Consider the following 19,520-nt stretch of genomic DNA (forward strand, 5'->3'; position numbering starts at 1 on the left):
TGGAAGTATGTAAATATGTAAAATTATACAAGTAAAATGTCTAAACTTTGCTGAGATACAGATTTCATCTTATACAAGCAGCACACCCCGCTGTAACAGGCAAAAGAAGGGAACTACCTGAACAATTCTTCTGTCGGAGCACAGAAAAGACAAATACGCTTACCCAGTAAAAGATTCAGAGAAAAGTGGGGAACCAGCTGCCTCAGTCCCCTTTCCGCTTTCCCCACCAAAAGTTGTTGGCATGTGAACATATTCGCGCTTTCTTGTGCTGGAAGACAGTAGCAGAGAGATACTGACATTAGAAAAGAGGGGGAGAGAGAGGGTTTGGGGAAGACAGAAATGGATGAATGTAATAATAGTGGAAACTAAAGACAGAGGAGACAATGGAAAGCAGAAAGAGAGATGACTGGAACCACACATAGGCTCAGGGGTCTGCAACATTCCCATTCTCCCTCCCAACCAGCAAAATTTGACAAGAAAAGCCTGCCCACTTTCTCCCACGTCACCCACGCTTTAAAGTTTCCTAGTCTAAGGCCAAAGCCTTAAGGCAACCACCCCCAAGGACACAAATGGAGAGGAGACAATGGTGGCTGAAAAGAAAGATAGCAATGGTAATGTGACAGAGAGAGACAATGAAAGTGAAAGAAGGAGACAGTCGTAAGGAAGAGCGAGAGAAAGGCATGAAGACAATGACAATGGGAGACTGACAGACAGGAGAAAGTCCAATGGGAGAAGAAGTAGACATGGGAAGGAGACGTATGTATGTAAAGAGTAGCAGTAAGAGGGAGATGATGAATATAATGGCATCGCTACAATGAGGGTTTTGGGTAAAAGAAAATAGAATGTTCTGTATTAAAAGAGTGCGAATAGTTCACATGCCAATATCCTTGGTGAGGTCGTTGGAATGAGGATTGACTCAATTGGTTACCCACTTTTCAGTTAGTCTTTTATAGAGGATTACATTTGCCTTCTTTGCGCTCAAATAGTGGTATTTTACTTCTAGTATATACATGCTACATTTAACAACAAGTCGTAGTTTTTCCTATGTGATCGTGGTAATGTTGCCGACCAAAGCTTCTTTTCTTTTTCACAGGTAAACAGAAGAAAATTCTCTCCTATTAATCTCACCCTTTTTATACTCTCCTTTATTTTCTTTTGAATCAGCTGAAGTAAATATGCCACTTTTGTTTCTTACCCAAAAACTTGTTTCCACTTTGTCAGTTTCAACTGTGTCACATAAAATCCTCCTGAGCACTACTACACTGTCAATATTCTACATCCTGTTATAGTATAACAAGGTGGTTCCTCAATTATTATTATTATTATTATTATTGGCCCTTAATATAAATTTAATATTTATCTGAAATGGGCTGTGTGCGCTTGTAACAACCAATGTTTATTTATTAACACTATAAAACTTAATGAAACTTTTATCAAACTTTGAACACCTGTCTTTCCAGTTTAAAAAATCTGTGCAAGATGTTGGATTAACTATGATAGTTTGTAATTTTCTTAGGAAGAAGAAATTCCTACTTAAATAAATATTTTATACACAGAAAAGGTTATCTGCATCTTTTGCGACCATTATCAGTACGTACTTGAACACGTGGAGGTTGCGACAACATATAGATAACTGCATCCGCTATGTCTTCAGGTTCCATCATAGGCGTACGCATATTTTCCAGTGCTTCAAGCGAATACTTTTTTAAGTTATTGTATATATCTGTTTTCACAATTCCTGGCGATATTTCCTAGAACAAAAATCAAACCTTAACAAACAGAAGAGAATGTTTAATTTTCAAAACTGTTTTATTTCCCCTTCAAATTTAATATTTATCGAAGGATCATTTATATATTTCTCAAAATTATTGTCCTAGTTGAAGTATATTAGAAGTACGACGGTTATTCGGCAAGTAAGAAACAATCGGTCACAAAGTGGAAACCACAGTGAAAATCAAAAATGTTTTACAACAGTTAGTTACAACTTCCACCTCCTTCGCTACATAGTCGCCGCTCCGACTTAGACGTCTGTTCTAGCATTGTACCAACTTTACAATACCCTCATCAAGACGACAGCCTGCTGTGTTTTCCGACAATTTTCTACGCTGGTCTGCAGCTTGTTGTCTGTGCCGAAATGTTGCCTTCATAGCCGGCGGTACATTTAAGCAGGGACGAAAATCTTAGGGAGCAAATTGCGGGCTGTGTGGTGGGTGATCGAACACTTCCCATGGTAAACGCTGCAGGAGTGTCCTCAGTGTCCCTGAAGCGTGCAGCCGTAAACTGTCATGAAGAAGATGATGCATGACAGTTACATTACGTGGAGTTGCATGAAACCAGGCCAAAAACTCCCGGTACGCATCATATTTTGTGGAAGTCATCATTCTCTAGGCATCTCTACGCGCTCATTGTGCGCTCAGAACTGAAAAAAGCGACCTGACACTATCTTCTGGCATACTAGAGACACTGTCCAACACATTTGCGCAAAGTTTGATCGGATGGTTTCCATTTCACGACCAATCATTCCTTATTTTGCAAATTAGCCCTCATACATTGTAAAATAAAGACATGTCCAGTCTAGAAAACATAAAGTAGAGTTGCTAGGTCAGATGCACTTTTCAAAAAGTGTTAAACTCATAAATAGTGAATAATTTCTATCACATAATTTAATTAGTGTTCCCTAAAGGTCGTATTTTAGATCCCATGGAAAGTATGAAGTTGACTTTAGTAAACGTCTTTATTTAGTGATGGAGTCTCTCTTGAGGATTCAGTGGGTCAATTTGATTAGAATATTGTGCGAATTCTTCTTTTACAATCCTGGGAGTTGCGTATGTTTGTCATGTGTACAGTAAAGTTCATGCCTGGTCATACTCAGTCAGCTTACTGAGCTACTATTTTTCCAGTCGTATATAAGTACTGTGAGACAGATGCTTTCGAGTAGGTGTGTACTGTATCCACAGAATGGTGTGTGCTCTTAGCTAATGAAGAACTTACACATGCATCATTCGCCCAAATGTCTTCAGAAATCCATAGCTGTTAGCTATGTTACGAAGGTAAAATTACATAAAGACTCATTTCGCTACTTTTAGACAGTTGAACTTTCATTGTCAGTTTTCCATTACGTTTTGAAGGCATGGATTTGTTTTAACTCTTCCTGAAACATAGGTAAAATTTCTACGTGCGTCTTTTGGTTGGCTGATCTGGCAAGAGACTGAAACGGAAATATAGGGCCAGAGCTTTATACACTCATGCGCGCGCGCACACACATACAGTATCCCAGGAATACTACAACAAACTTCGGTGGAAGGGGATGGGGGTTTGGGAAAGAGATTGTTGAATGTGTCTCGAGGAACAAATCTAGAATAAGAACCCGCGCTTAGAAACATCAGTAGTACAAGAATGCAGTAGTTTAGAAACGAAGTCAGTATTTTCCAAAATCCTAATGTGGAATACAAGAGGCAGAACGAACTCAAATGCTTCCATCCATTAAAAAATTCTTTCGTTGCTCCCCGAAATTGTACTGGATAGGCATTGCAAAATTTGTATGAAACTCTGTTTGGCAGAAATGAATCAAATCTGGAAGTCCATCTAGTTGGGAACAGTTTCCTCAGGGACTAACACGTCTGTTAGTCATCAGTTTCTTTTATTTGTCATCTCCGAAACACATAATCACTGAAGAACACATATATTCATGGCCCTTTGTCCTAAAACTGTTGCAGTTCCTACATATTCATTACGGAATCATTTAGTAGAAAATTTTGTTGTGTAATGAGCAACATGTAAACTCAGGACCTAGGTAAAATGCTTTACTTCCTGACTGGATACCTGAATATTTCCCATTCATAGATACAGCATAATCGTATTATTGACCACTGTTTCTATCTAGCTGTGTTTTCATCTTCGTTAAATCATTTTTTTATTTACTTTTCAAAACTCACTGGATCATAGCCACTTAACACCACTGCTTCCCTCATTTCAAACTGATTTCTATTTGAATTACTAAAATTTAAGTGCAAATATCTTACCACAGAAAGTTGGTCCATTCTAGAAGTAGTAGGGCAGGGAGAGAAAGAGACATCCTTGAGCCCAACCTAGAGGCGATTCTGGGGAATCTCATGCAGTTGAGCTTTTCATATTTTGCATTAAGCCCTCCCCCTGCCCCTCCCCCCCCCCCGGGCCCTCTCGCCCCCCCTCCCCCACCCCCCCCCCCCCGCGCCACACACACACTCAGCACCCCTCGCATTCGTGGGAACGAGATTCAGTTCACATGCATGCCATATCACACTTTCAACAGCCCCCACCCCCATCCCCCATTACACTACTGTTTACATGAAACATCCCGCTACACCACTCTCCAACATTCCGCAAACCTTGGTTTCCACTCTGCAGCTATTTTTGCATTACTAACTTCCAAATATTGGTTTAAGGACTGCCTATGCCAGTCCTCACGTTGGTAGCTAAGTATCATTTGCCGTGGAATACTGGAACAAGTAAATTGCATACTTCTTAATTCACAAATAAAAATCAACATTTGCTCTAAAATATAAGTAACGAATTACGAATTCTTATTCACTGAAAATGAGATTTTTACTTTAAATACTGTCCCACAAGGTCTGAAAACATAAGTAACAGCAATTCCATTTTCACATCCTACTTGGTCCTGTTACTTACCAGATGGCTGCATGAAAAATCGATATTTCTTCTGTAAATAATTAAAAATCAACATTTGCTTCGAAAATATAAATAACAAATTAAAAATTCGTATTTGTTGAAAGCGATCTGTAGCTTAAATGCTACTACACAAACCCAGAAAACGCGAAATAATTGCAAATCCTAATTCCTCCAATCACAAGCAGAATACTGCACTGTAAAATCGAGACCATAGTTCGATCTTTGCACCACGCCAATAGATGGCTCCAGTGTCAATTAAAAAACAGCAGCAGCACGAAAAATGCAAAATTTACATTTCTATTAGAGGTTAAAATTCTGTCTGATGTGGCAATATTGCAATACTGCAGTGTAAAAGAAAGTGTGAGTTAATTTCCACATATATACAGTCGTTAAATTAATGGCAAAACTCTGAAGTATGCACCCCAAGGTAAAGATCAAAAGTCGTCATTTTGGGAATTAGGCCTTAAAATTCGATGTCGTAAAACTAACCTATTCAGGCCTATAGCTGCAGGAAAATATATGCTACGTTGGCATTCAAATAGACACTGAATCTGCTGTTTCTATCATCTCAACGTAATGACGCCGCAGTTGGTTCACCTACTGACACTAAGTAGAAAACAATTATAAATTTATAATGAGACTAAAGATGGCGTTGACACGATAGATCAAATGATAGGGAAATATTCAACTGAGAGGTGTTTTCTGTACTCATGTGGACATAGCAGCGGTAAATTATACACTCTTTTTGTTGAACTACGCAGGTAGGAATAAGAAAAAACGTAATAAGCGACGACTCTTTCTTCAACAACTGGGACTACAGCTCATGAAACCATACGTTGAAGAAAGGGTTACAAATATTGCAGGACTGCCAAAGCCTGTTATTTCAAGTATGGAGGGTATTCTCGGACGGAAAATCAAGCAGAACTTCGGTGCAAAGAAAGCTCATGGAGGTAAAGGTAGATGTCGTTTGTGTGTTAGTGTAAGCCATTCAAAAGCAGAAAAGTACAACAAAGTTAACAAAACAACAATAATCTGCAACAATTGTAACAGATACTCTTGTGACAAACAGAGCAAAAAAACTGTTGTATGTTCCAAGTGTGAGTAGATTCCGAAAAAAGTGGTGAATAATTCTTGTGGAAAGCTAGATTATGTACCTAAACTATTTGTACATTACCTTAAGTTTATATTTTTAATATATTATATTATATATTTTTATATTATTTTATATTGTATAATATTTTTTTAAATTGTAGTGTAGTGTACTTCAATAGTACTCTAACGACTTTTACTAATTTTTCTCAAGATAATTAGACTTCCTAAACTCAACTGAAAGATGTAAAATGCATTTCTAAAAACAGTTTTAAAAGAAATGTTCATGTTGTGGATCCTAATTATCCATCAATAGGTCTTTAAGGAGTATGTCACTAATGTAATTCAAGTACAATTAATGAATTTTATTTATTTTTAATTTTTTTGTGATTGGCACAAAGTACGCCCGTCCCCCTTGGTAATACACGTTACTGAAAATGGCTTGGTATTGCCAGAGTTAATGACCACCTGTTCACGTTGTTAAATACTTACTGTGAGTATTCGATCCGTACAGTTGCATTTCCGCAAAATACGCCTTGCGAAAATAGAAATCAGTAACTATCTACACTACCACAAATATATTTGTAACATAATTGTCTTATTAGGAAAGGAAGCAAAGAACAATTTTTTTTTACTACCAAAAATATTACTTTGGTGACAGAAGAAAATGTACAGCTTACAAAAACATACAACGAAATAAGGTAACACTGGGATATGTGACGATTCCAAAGATAATGTCAGAGTTGAACCTCGGGGAAAAAAATGTGCACTATAATATACTGCGAGACGCCTCGCACTTCGCAAGCACAGATTAAATACTGCCGCATCTAAGTTTTCTGTATAATTCATTAAAACACATGATTATCGAAATACAAACAAAATCGCTACGAGTATTCGAATTGGTACGCTTTGTATGAATACACTCCATTGCTATAAAGACTAAACAAGACTAAACAAATGCCACAACACGTATTAACGAGATGCTATTATCTATAACGTACAGATATGTAGATGTGGAAGTCGTCATGCTCTAGAAAGAAATTAGTGGATCGCAACCATAGGTTCTACCAGCCCATGATGCTGCCTCAGCTAGAATATACCCTTAATTGAAGCCCTCTCCCACATCGTCCATACCAGGACTTCCAATAAGAAAAGCTTACACAAAACAGCTGCAAATATTATGAGGCACGTACCTCAACATCGCAGTGTAGCAGTATGACGGTGCCGCTCTGAAGACAACAGAGCCACACTACACGGGAAATAATGTGAGTACAGCAGCAATAGTAGTGCGGAATTTCCAGTAGCTGCCGATATAACGTAATTATATTCCATAACAGAGTGGTTGAAGAGACATCAAGCTATTACCTACACTGTGTTGCACAGATATCAAACACACGACCATGTTCAGCCACGTGCGTAGTCACTTCGTAAAACCTATAAGCTGGCTACTAATAACGTTGCCTGCTTCTGGACTTCTGATTTGACACATATATGAAACATAACTTTTACTCTACATTTGGAGGTCATCCATATTAAACACTCTTATCGTATAGCACAACCCTACGTGTCGCTTATATGCAACATGTCCCCTAGAACATCCAACGCTCTGCACTGCAACAACTTTACAGAACTACCGAAGCAAGCTGGTTCCGTTAATGCAGATTTATAGTGCAGTTTCGTGAGGCAGGATACGTGTGCTGTGTGCAAACTAACGGCTTCGTCTAATATTCCGGAAAAAAGAAATGCTGGGCAATAATAACGTAACGGCGTAATTTAATGGTAAATTCCGCGATTTGTGTGACAGAGTACCAAATAGCGACGTACAGACAGTACCACCGACGGTACTGCGGAGAATAACGCTTCCGCTTGTTTTGGAGTCCGAGAATCTTATTATAATAGCATGCGGGCAGAATATAGTAATTAACGGTCTACCTTTAATCCAGTAGACAAATTGCGGAGGGGCTTCCGACCCAACGCTAGCAGCATTGGAGACACAGCGTGCAAGAGCAGGAGACACATTACCAGACTGCGTGCTCGAATACAGTGAGCGGAACTTGCTGTAAGTGGTTGATGGTAAATTGTCATGTGTTACCCAGTTCTCATGTGCTGTAAACGATTTGACTGCGGCAGGAAGGTGAAGCCGCAGCGGTGTTAACGATCAACAACAAGCCGATACTGCTGACATAGTGCTCTCAAACTATGTCACTCTACCTGTTATACGTCATAAAGTTCAGGTATATAGCACTTCAGCAAGCCTACCGGCATGTGTAACAATAGCACCATACACCTGTGGCGATGTTAATACTGCTTGCTTATATGGATTTCCAAATCAGGTCCCTACCTCAAAGTCTGAGCGTTGCTGTACATAATTCAGACACTCCGTACAGCAGTTTTCAGTGGGTATGTACACTCCTGGAAATGGAAAAAAGAACAAATTGACACCGGTGTGTCAGACCCACCATACTTGCTCCGGACACTGCGAGAGGGCTGTACAAGCAATGATCACACGCACGGCACAGCGGACACACCAGTAACCGCGGTGTTGGCCGTCGAATGGCGCTAGCTGCGCAGCATTTGTGCACCGCTGCCGTCAGTGTCAGCCAGTTTGCCGTGGCATACGGAGCTCCATCGCAGTCTTTAACACTGGTAGCATGCCGCGACAGCGTGGACGTGAACCGTATGTGCAGTTGACGGACTTTGAGCGAGGGCGTATAGTGGGCATGCGGGAGGCCGGGTGGACGTACCGCCGAATTGCTCAACACGTGGGGTGTGAGGTCTCCACAGTACATCGATGTTGTCGCCAGTGGTCGGCGGAAGGTGCACGTGCCCGTCGACCTGGGACCGGACCGCAGCGACGCACGGATGCACGCCAAGACCGTAGGATCCTACGCAGTGCCGTAGGGGACCGCACCGCCACTTCCCAGCAAATTAGGGACACTGTTGCTCCTGGGGTATCGGCGAGGACCATTCGCAACCGTCTCCATGAAGCTGGGCTACGGTCCCGCACACCGTTAGGCCGTCTTCCGCTCACGCCCCAACATCGTGCAGCCCGCCTCCAGTGGTGTCGCGACAGGCGTGAATGGAGGGACGAATGGAGACGTGTCGTCTTCAGCGATGAGAGTCGCTTCTGCCTTGGTGCCAATGATGGTCGTATGCGTGTTTGGCGCCGTGCAGGTGAGCGCCACAATCAGGACTGCATACGACCGAGGCACACAGGGCCAACACCCGGCATCATGGTGTGGGGAGCGATCTCCTACACTGGCCGTACACCACTGGTGATCGTCGAGGGGACACTGAATAGTGCACGGTACATCCAAACCGTCATCGAACCCATCGTTCTACCATTCCTAGACCGGCAAGGGAACTTGCTGTTCCAACAGGACAATGCACGTCCGCATGTATCCCGTGCCACCCAACGTGCTCTGGAAGGTGTAAGTCAACTACCCTGGCCAGCAAGATCTCCGGATCTGTCCCCCATTGAGCATGTTTGGGACTGGATGAAGCGTCGTCTCACGCGGTCTGCACGTCCAGCACGAACGCTGGTCCAACTGAGGCGCCAGGTGGAAATGGCATGGCAAGCCGTTCCACAGGACTACATCCAGCATCTCTACGATCGTCTCCATGGGAGAATAGCAGCCTGCATTGCTGCGAAAGGTGGATATACACTGTACTAGTGCCGACATTGTGCATGCTCTGTTGCCTGTGTCTATGTGCCTGTGGTTCTGTCAGTGTGATCATGTGATGTATCTGACCCCAGGAATGTGTCAATAAAGTTTCCCCTTCCTGGGACAAAGAATTCACGGTGTTCTTATTTCAATTTCCAGGAGTGTATAAACACGTAATTTAGTTCGTGGGCAAGGTTATGAATTGCATAAATGAACTTGCTTACAAAAAAATACATTTATTGCGCATTACAACAGTTAGATATCAGTTAGGTGAACTGTGAAGTTTAACATCTTGCAAAAAAGAAACATGCAACATTGGAGGAAATGAAGAGTGCACAATGCACATTTAACACAGGTGATAGCATGTCGACGTCAATGGAACATTGCACTGCCCTCGTCTTGGAAGCAAATTTTGCACAGACGGATATCCTCGTTGCTTTATTCAGAATATCTGCCTCTGTTTTAATTTTTCACACATCGTTTTCAGTAATTATCGCCTGTTTCGGTCGACAGATAGCATCCACAGAGTGAGTGTCCTTCACACCAATCCGAAACATACATTTGGAGAACCACAGAGCCTGTGCTGTCCTCTGATCATCGTTTTTCACGCTTTAAAACACCGTCACAATGAAAACACACTGTTCCATCGCCACTGCCGGTGTAAAAGTACTCCTCTTCACTTAGCTCATCCGCGTGATGCTTAGCAGGGAGGGACCACTCACTGAATGTTGTTAATCCAACCTCCCGCGTGCTGTATTAAGACCAGACTTTTCCCGGCACAATTTCGGCAGAACTGTATTGAGGCCTTTATTCTGGACAGGCATTTGGACGCATTTTCGCTCTGCACAGTTTACCTCCTACACCAACTGTATAAATATAGACGGGAAGGTTAAATGACCTTTATAGCTCTGCAGCTGCCGTGAGCTGGAACCACAACGCATACTGCTGCATCACGTGCAGCTGCAGTCGAATTGGAAAACTGATGACTCATAAGCAGCAGTATCATGCACGATACGACATTCTGATGCAACCTGAGACACAGATCAGGTCCAAAATACTCTTCTCGGTATCACGAAAGGTCCAGAAACAGAGAACAGCCGACTTGCACCGTGGGTGTTCTGACCTGTCTGCTGCAACTAGAGATCAGGCCGATCTTCCAGTTTGCAGCAATAGCTGTGCCTTGCCTGCTGGAGGCATCAATGCCGACCGGACGGGATTAGCCGAGAGGTCTGGGGCGCTGCAGTCATGGGCTGTGCAGCTGGTCCCGGCGGAGCTTCGAGTCCTCCCTCGGGCATGGGTGTGTGTGTTTGTCCTTAGGATAATTTAGATTAAGTAGTGTCTAAGCTTAGGGACTGATGACCTTAGCAGTTAAGTCCCATAAGATTTCACACACATTTGAACATTTTGAACATCAATGCCAGGACGTGAGTTTACATTCCGGACCCTGGACCCTGTGTACACATTAATTTATGTTTTGGACGATTGGGATTTTAGATACACAGAGAGGCTTTCAAGGGACCATTGATGCAACTAGCAATCGACCACTAGTACTTTAATCGTCGTACTGACGAAGTATCCAAAATTGTTTCTCCTATGACGTGACGTACGTATTACGAGTGCGTCCACGTAGTATATTTAGTAAATTTCGTGCGTTTCTATGTTTAAGAGGGTTAAACTCGCGTTTTTGTAAATGTTATTTCATCCAGTCATCAGCGCAATAGTTGCTCACTGAACAGCCAGTAACGTAGCTCTTGAACTCAGCAGCGACCATTGATGATACATCACGAGTCTTGCACGTCACATGGGACACCTCAGGTGTCACTTGTTCAGCCCATGGGCTCTGTTTCGCCGTCACGGAGGGTGAGTGGCGGGTAGTAACGCTGTCACGTCGCATGAGGTGAAGGGCCTATGTGGAGACTGGCAGCCTGGCCTCGCCCATTCACCCTGTGAGTGGACAGGTGGACGCTCCTTCAGCAGTGCCCGAGCAGGGGGAGCTGTTTATTGGTTATTGGGAGCTGTAATGTTAGGCGCGTTATGGAGCCCATTCGACAGATAGCGTTCAGGGCTGGAAAGAAAGCCAATGTGCCCTCTGTATGTCTGCTGGGGCGTCCTCATCCGAGATCTGGAGGCGGCCTTGCCTGTGGCTACAGAGCGTGATGTTGCAATCGTCTGCAAGTTGTGGCTCACGTCAGCACCAGCGATGCCTGTCGCATGGGTCCTGAAGCGATCCTCAGTTCGTACAGCCATCTGGCGGGGATGGTGGTAACTGCTGGACTCGTGTGTGGGGTGCAAGCAGAGCTCGCAATTTGCAACATCGTTCCCAGAGCTGGTCGGTGTTCTTTAGTTTGGAGCCGAGTGAGGGATCTCAACCAAATTCTTCGTCGACTTTGTGACGATCTTGGCTGCAGATTTCTAGACCTGCGTTATTGTGTGGGGATTTGTAGGACACTCCTAAATAGGTCAGGGGCGCACAACACAAAGGCAGCAGCTGCTCAGCAGAGTACTTGGGGAGTTCACATGAGGGTTTTTTAGCTAGGTGGTAGGCTGAGGTCTCTGATGAACACTCGTCAGTAGATCCACAGAAAGTGGAGTGATACTGACTTCAGAGTAGAGCCATTTCGACTGTCACAATTTTATTAGTAAACTGTCGACGTATTCGTAATAAAGTTCCCAAATTTACTGCCCTCCAAGAAAGTTGTCGCCCTCAAATTATTCTCTGGACCGAGAGCTGGCTGAAACCCGAAGTGGAAAGCTCTGAGATATTTAGCGACTCGTGGAACGTATATCGTAAAGACAGATTATGGGCCATATGAGTGGGAGTGTTCATTTCAGTCGACAAAAATATTGTCTCTTTTGAGGTCGAAGCTGACTCTAACAGTGAAGTCAACTGGTCCCATATTACAGGTGTAGGTGAATCTAAATTCATTGTTGGACTTTTTAACGACCGCCCGTTTCCGCTTTGACAGTTCTAGAATGACTCAAAGAAAATCTACGGTCTTTACCGCGTAAATACCCAGATCAAGCAACACTAGTTGGAGGCAACTTTAACCTGCCAAGTATAGGTTGGGATGTCTATGCATTCATTGTGGGGGGCACAGAAGGTCAGTCATGTGAAATACTTTTGAAGAGATTTTCTGAAAATTGTCTTGAGCTGCTAGCTAGGCAGCCCACAAGCGATGGAAATCCTTGGGCCTTGTAGCTGCAAATAGGCCGCACCTTATCGACGATGTCAGCATACAAACGAGGAGAAGCGGTTATGATGTCATTGTAGCAACTATGATAACGAAAGTTAACAAATGACAAGAAGGCTAGAAGGGTGTTTCTGCTGGATAGAGCAGGTAAGCAGATAGTAAAATCTCACTTCACTCGAAACTAAGCTTGCCCGTTTCTCACATGATATACTGTAAATAAGTGTAACAGGCAGCTTCCAAATTTCTAGATTTCATGGAAGCATTTGACACGGTGCCCCATTTCAGGCTGTTAACGAAGGTACGAGCATATAGAATAGGTTCACAGATACGTGGGTGGCTCGAAGACTTCTTAAGTAATAGAGCCGAGTATGTTGTCCTCGACGGCGAGTGTTCATCAGAAACAAGGGTTTCGTCAGGAATGCCCCAGTGAAGTGTGATAGGACCGCTGTTGTCCTCTGTATACATAAATGATTTGGCGGACTGGGTGGGCAGCAATCTGCCGTTGTAGCTGACGATGCCGTGGCGCACGGTAAGGTGTCGAAGTTGAGTGACTGTAGGAAGAAACGAGACGACTGAGACAAAATTTCCAGTTGGTGTATGAATGGCAGCTAGCTCTAAATGTGAAAAAATGTTAGTTAATGCGGGTGAGTGGGAAGAACAAACCTGTAATGTTCGGATACAGTATTACTAGCGTCCTGATTCACAGAGTGAAATCGTTTAAATATCTCGGCGTAACGTTTCAAAGCGATATGAGACGGAACGAGCATATAAGGACGGTGATAGGGAAGGCGAATGGTCGCCTTTGGTTTCTTGGAAGAATTTTAGCGAAGAGTGGTTCACCTGTAAAGGAGACCACATATAGGACGCTGGTTCGACCTGTGCTTGAGTACTGCTCTAGTGTTGGGATCCTTACCAGGTCGGATTGAAGGGAGACATCGTAGCAGTTCAGAGGCGGGTGGCCAGAATTGTTACCGGTAGGCTCCAACATGATGTAAGTGTTACGAAGATGCTTAGGGAACGTAAATGGGAATCTCTGGAGGGAAAGCGACGTTCTTTTCGAAAGACACTATTGAGGAAATTTAGAGAACCGACATTTGACGTCGACTGCCGAATAATTCTACTGCGCCAATATACATCGCGCGTAAGTAGCACGAAGATAAGATACAAGACATTAGGATTCAAACGAGGTATATAGACAGCCGTTTTTCCTCGCTCGATTTGCGAGTCGAACATGGGCGGAAATGACAAATAATGATACTGGGTACCCTCCGCCACACACCGTACGGAGACTTGCGGAGTATCTACGTAGATGTAGATGTACTTATGTTTAATATGTATCTGAAGCCTGTGAATGAGAAGTTGGAAAACACGAAGTGAACAAATAAATAAAAGTCATGTTTACAGAAAAGATATTTATTGGTGGATGTGTAATTTATACTACCACTATCAGTAATGAGATCTTCCATGTTTTCCAGTAATAGCGATAAACCGCAGCGTTCGTCGGTTGGTCTGTTCTTGAAGACATGTTAATACTTTTCACTGCCACACAAGTCTCTTTTTACACTCGAAAGATCAAAGATGTCTCTGCTTCTGATCACGTGACCTTCCGCTCATTCCTGCTAAATTTGCTTGTAAACTCCTAGTTGTCGTATGTCATTTTCTTGCAGGGCTGTCAGGCGTGGGGTACTGGGCGTCATGCATCAGACAACAGGTGATGGCATCAGGCGATAGGTTCCTATCTACTGTATGGTGGATAGTAAGGCAACACCTCATTCGCGCTCGCAAGTACAACGCGTTATAACCAATGGTGCAGCAACATAGGTGTAAATCAGGCGGAGAAGGAAATCATTCATGTCACTCCAAAGATCCAGAGCCACCTCGGAAATTTTGATTTAATGGTGGCTCTGAGCACTATGGGACTTAACTTCTAAGGTCATCAGTCCCCTAGAGCTTAGAACTACTTAAACCTAACTAACCTAAGGACATCACACACATCCATGCCCCAGGCGGGATTCGAACCTGCGACCGTAGCGGTCACGCGGTTCCAGACTGAAGCGCCTAGAACCGCACGGTCACACCGGCCGGCGATTTAATGACCACATGATCTGTAGTTTGTAAGATTTGAGATATAGATGCAAGCATCCATCTGTATCATATTTTTTATAGCACGATACCCAAGCAGTTTCTGGTTTTCTTGACGGCTAAAGGGGTGTGGCTGCTTTAGATAAACCATGTCTTTTTTTTTTTTTTCAACACACGCACAAATCGCTGTTGCAGTCAGTGTGTTGACGCTTTTCTGCTGTAAATACACGAGTAACGCCCTTACTGCCCAACCCGTCGCCGCAAACCCCACTATCACGCTAGGATACAGCCCTGCACTATTCTTTCCACTCGTGGTGGTTTCAGCATCCCTCCCTGCCTCCCACTCAAAACCTTGCACACAAAATAGCGCAATTGGGCTATGAGTTTACAGCTGTATTGCAAGCACTATCAAATTTAGATTGTATAGCGAAAGATCACGTGACTAGAAGTGAGGTCATCGTGGACGATAAATAGTATAAGAGGAGACTTGACAGCCACAACCGATCAGTCTTCTGTGGTAGTTGAAAGTGTCAACATGGATTCCTCCAAAGTGCTTAACATGCAAGGATTATTATGAAGGAGGACAAGACCAGCTGACGAACCCTTTGGTTTATGGTTATTAATGGTGAACCTGGACAATCTTGTTTCTGTCACTGGCAACATAAAGTACACTGAAAGTGGTACACTTGTCAGCAAGAGGGACTTAAATGTCATTAGCCCCATTACAGAAACGTTTTGCGATAACGTTATGGTAGTTACAACTGTGACAAAGCGGACTGTCAGGATCAATTAGAGAAGGGATAATCCTTAGTGTTAAAGAAAGACATGTATAGCTCATTTAGTTGTTATCTACGTAGTAAATTCTCCAAGTTAGTCACGCCAAGACATGGTGTCCAGGCGAAGCTACCACTTCTCCTACACGAAATACTGTGATCGAAAGAGGAATATTGGATAAGATCGGCAAGGAAGCCCTGGATACCATTTTGAATGAACACAAAAATCCTGTGGCTATACCATATGAAGTGGAATTAGCTGGCATTGAAATGTATATTTGAATAGAATATTGCAGCAGCTACGTGCAGACGATTATTACCTTTTGGATTTAGACATAACAAAAGATTTCACCAGGAATTCTAGATTATCAATATTGCGTCCAGTATTTTAATTAGTTTGCTTCCTCCGCTCGTAGTTGAAGTATATCATTAAAAAGGAAAAGAAGTAAACTAATATAATTTAAAGATCGTTTACAAACGTAAAGTGTACGATGTGCGAGAATGTAAAATGTCATAATATATGCTAGTGCGAATTATTTCTGTGAGATTAAAAGCATTCTATACAGGGTGAGTCACTACCTATTGCCACCATGAATAACTCCAAAAGTACGATAGGAACTGGAAAGCTTGTGGGACAAAAGCTGCATGGGACAACGGGGGCTATAAAATGACGCTAGGTTTTTGTTGCTAGTAGTTCGCTCAAGAGATATGCAAGTCAACTTTGTTTTTTTAAATGGGGTGCTATAGTTTGGTACTTATTTTCTGATACTGGCTATCGAGATGAATCCAGTGGTGTGCAACAGTAAGGTCTTTGAAGGTCAATGAAGGTCATAAAGGTGGCATGAACGTCCATTTACAGAAGGTGTTCGAAGCGATGACCACTGGTATCAATGCAGTGCTGCAATCTTCTTATCATGGACTGAGCGGTATTTTCCTTATCACATCGGCACTTATCGAAGCACATGCTCTGACATTTCTCTGTCGCATATCTGCAGGTGTAGTTGGAACGTCTTTATGAAATACGTCTTTTACGAACCAGAGGCGTCAAGTCTGGTGAAAGAGCTGGTCACGACACATCTCCTCCGCATCCTATCCTAGGATTTGGGAATGGTCTCTGCAACTCATTTCTAGCCATCAGCCAAAATGTGCCAGATACCAATCGTGTTGATACGACATTCCATTCCTTGTTCCTAAAGGTATTTATTCCAATAAAAGGCCTAATGGCTCTTGCAGGAATGTGGTGTACTTCCTACCATTAAGATTTCCTTCGATGAAACAGGGTCCAATAATTCTGTCCTCCAGAATCCCACACCACATATTCATCGACCACGGTTTTTGGTGTGCAACTTGCCGCAGCCAACATGGATTTTCAGTTGGCCAATAATGCATGTTATGCAGATAAACATTTCCATGGTTCGTGAATGTAGCCTCGTCACTAAAAAAATCAAATTAATAAATATATCATCCCTCTGAATCTGAAGCTGAGCCCATTGAGCTTATGCGTTGGTTTAAACCTTGACTGTTACTATGAGTTTGGTTTCCCGTGGTTATTGTGGTTATGCCGTGGTTCTTCCTCTTTCTACATGTGGCAGCAGTGGTGTGTATCGATATTCGCACCTTGTACTATCTTTGGTATGGTGCTTATAGTTTCCGACTAGTCGATGTGCGGCAGTCGGTCGGTTGGTGTGGATCAGCCAGGAAATCTCAGTGCGGCGCAGCATGTCGGGGCCGCTGGCCATCTCTACGCAGTGTCGGAGTGTGTGGAAGTTGTTCCAATTGCTACGGGGTCCGTGGCTCACTGACCCAGGACATCATAGTTAAGTGGTGATTTAATTACCGAAGTCTGACTGTTCACACTGAGCCGTTGGTTTTCATCGTTGGCTGCTGGGGGTATTCCCATGAGCAACAGCGAGTTTTCGAGTTGGCGAAAGTTTGGCCACCGTCTGGTGGAGTTTAACTGTATTTTGGTTATTTGAAGTCCAAGTGCACCAGCGGAATTTCCTGATTTGTGGCCATTAGCGTTCCGGTTACTTGCCCTGGTCGCTGACGTAAAATTCAGGCTGTATCCTCTCCTCACCACGTTGTCGCTGTCCAACTCGTGTGTGTAGTTTTGACAGCTTATGCGTACTGGCTTGTGGGTGGCTACGCCTTTTACGTTCGGCTTTGGAGTTCCTTGTGCACTATTCGGGTGGAAATCAAGTCGTCTTGTCGGTGGGTCCGTTGACTGTCTCTTGGTCGGGTTGCCGGCGGATCGGATATATTTGGGCCGACTACCTGTCTCCCCTTTGCGAATGTTAATATTCCAAGTGCAGGCCGACCCCCGGAAACGTCTGAGCGCCGCTGGCTGTACTGCCTTTTCTTATTGGTGTTTGATTGTGTATTTTAATGGCTTACAGGCGATGGTTTGAATATGTATGCTTTTAGTTGGGTTTTAAATAATGGGCCTTCAGCCTCTTTGAAATTGAAAGTTCCTTACTTGTCAAGTCTTGCATGGTTTGGACCTTCAGCCGCATTTAAAATATTTTTTGGATAAAGCATTGGGCGTTCTGCCTTTTGAAAATTTATTGTAGTTGTGTTTTTCAATAATGGGCCTTCAGCCGCTTTAAAATTTAAGTTCCTTACCTGTTAATATGGTTTGAATATGTATGGTTTGAATATGTATGGTTTGAATATGTATGCTTTTAGTTGGGTTTTAAATAATGGGCCTTCAGCCTCTTTGAAATTGAAAGTTCCTTACTTGTCAAGTCTTGCATGGTTTGGACCTTCAGCCGCATTTAAAATATTTTTTGGATAAAGCATTGGGCGTTCTGCCTTTTGAAAATTTATTGTAGTTGTGTTTTTCAATAATGGGCCTTCAGCCGCTTTAAAATTTAAGTTCCCTACCTGTTAAATTTTAGATTGTTTGGGCTTTCAACCTGTGTAAAATATTGTTTAAAGATAAAGCTTTGGGCCTTCTGCCTACTAAAAATTATTTTAGTTGTTTTAAGTAATCGGCCTTCAGCCGTTTTTAAATTAAAGTTCTTGTCTTTCTATGATCAGACTGTGTGGGGCCTTCAGCCTAATTCAAGATATGTGTTCTTTTAAAAAAAGTATCTTAAATCATGGGCCTTCAGCCGTCTTTAAATTATACTTGTTTGCCTTTCGAGTGTTAGATTTGTTGGGCCTTCAGCCAAGTCATAGAACTTACTTACTTGAGGCCTTTTGCCTTCTAAATATTCTGTTTCGAGTCTGAATTTTAAGTCAATGGTTTTCAGCCGTTTTTAAATTTAAGTGCTTGTGCACTTAAGGCATAAAACAGTGTGGCCTATTCAGCCGATAACTATGTCCAAAAAATTTTTGCTGTATTGTTTGGACAACTAAATAAAGATATATGTGTTTGACTGTAACTGACAACTCTCTTTTGGATCCTTTCCACAATTCCAACTACCTATTCTGTCCTGCGGACTTAAGCAGGGCGTTTCACCCATCGGCAGAATTCAATGCGACGCATACAATCTGTACCAGTTAATTCTTCGAGGAGAATGGTATTTATGGCGATGCAGAACACGAACAACACTACTCTGGCTCATGCAAGATTCCCTTTCGATTTGACACGAACTGACCCAAGGATCTAGAACTACAGTGGCAAGAATACCAATTTCCGTTTCCTCGTTAGTAACTTTCCTTTGACAGATACGTTTCCGATACGTTAAAAATCCAGTTGTTCGCAATTAATCACACACATATTTAAATGTACGACATGCAGGGTGGGTATGAGGACGATATACTTCAGAGTATAAGTCTCTAGCTCTCACTGAATTTCGTTGTCATTTTCTATAAATGAGAAGCATATAGACTCGTTCTACGAAGGAATACATCATTCACATTCGCTTGATTCGACGATACTAGTCTCACCGTTCCTATCAGTGTTGTATTGCGAAACCGCCGAATGGTGTTTACATGTGAATGGTACTTAAGATTGATACGCCGTGTTCGGCGTATATTTAATATTTGCGCAATATACGACAGAGAATTGTCAGAGCATGCGCTTCGGTAAGTGCCAAAGTGATAAG

At 42.8% G+C, this 19,520-nt stretch overlaps 1 protein-coding gene across 1 annotated transcript in view; it reads right to left on the reverse strand.

Moving 5' to 3' along the window:
- Nucleotides 1-1,562: 1,562 nt before the first annotated feature.
- Nucleotides 1,563-19,520, reverse strand: part of LOC126235615 (farnesol dehydrogenase-like) — a 63,023-nt gene continuing 45,065 nt past the window's right edge. Inside the window, exon 5 of the mRNA XM_049944327.1 lies at nt 1,563-1,751. Within this exon, the coding sequence (XP_049800284.1) occupies nt 1,563-1,751 (189 nt within the window). The remainder of the gene's footprint in view (nt 1,752-19,520) is intronic.

The sequence above is a fragment of the Schistocerca nitens genome, chromosome 2, assembly GCF_023898315.1.
Source record: "Schistocerca nitens isolate TAMUIC-IGC-003100 chromosome 2, iqSchNite1.1, whole genome shotgun sequence".
Taxonomy (NCBI): Eukaryota; Metazoa; Arthropoda; class Insecta; order Orthoptera; family Acrididae; genus Schistocerca; species Schistocerca nitens.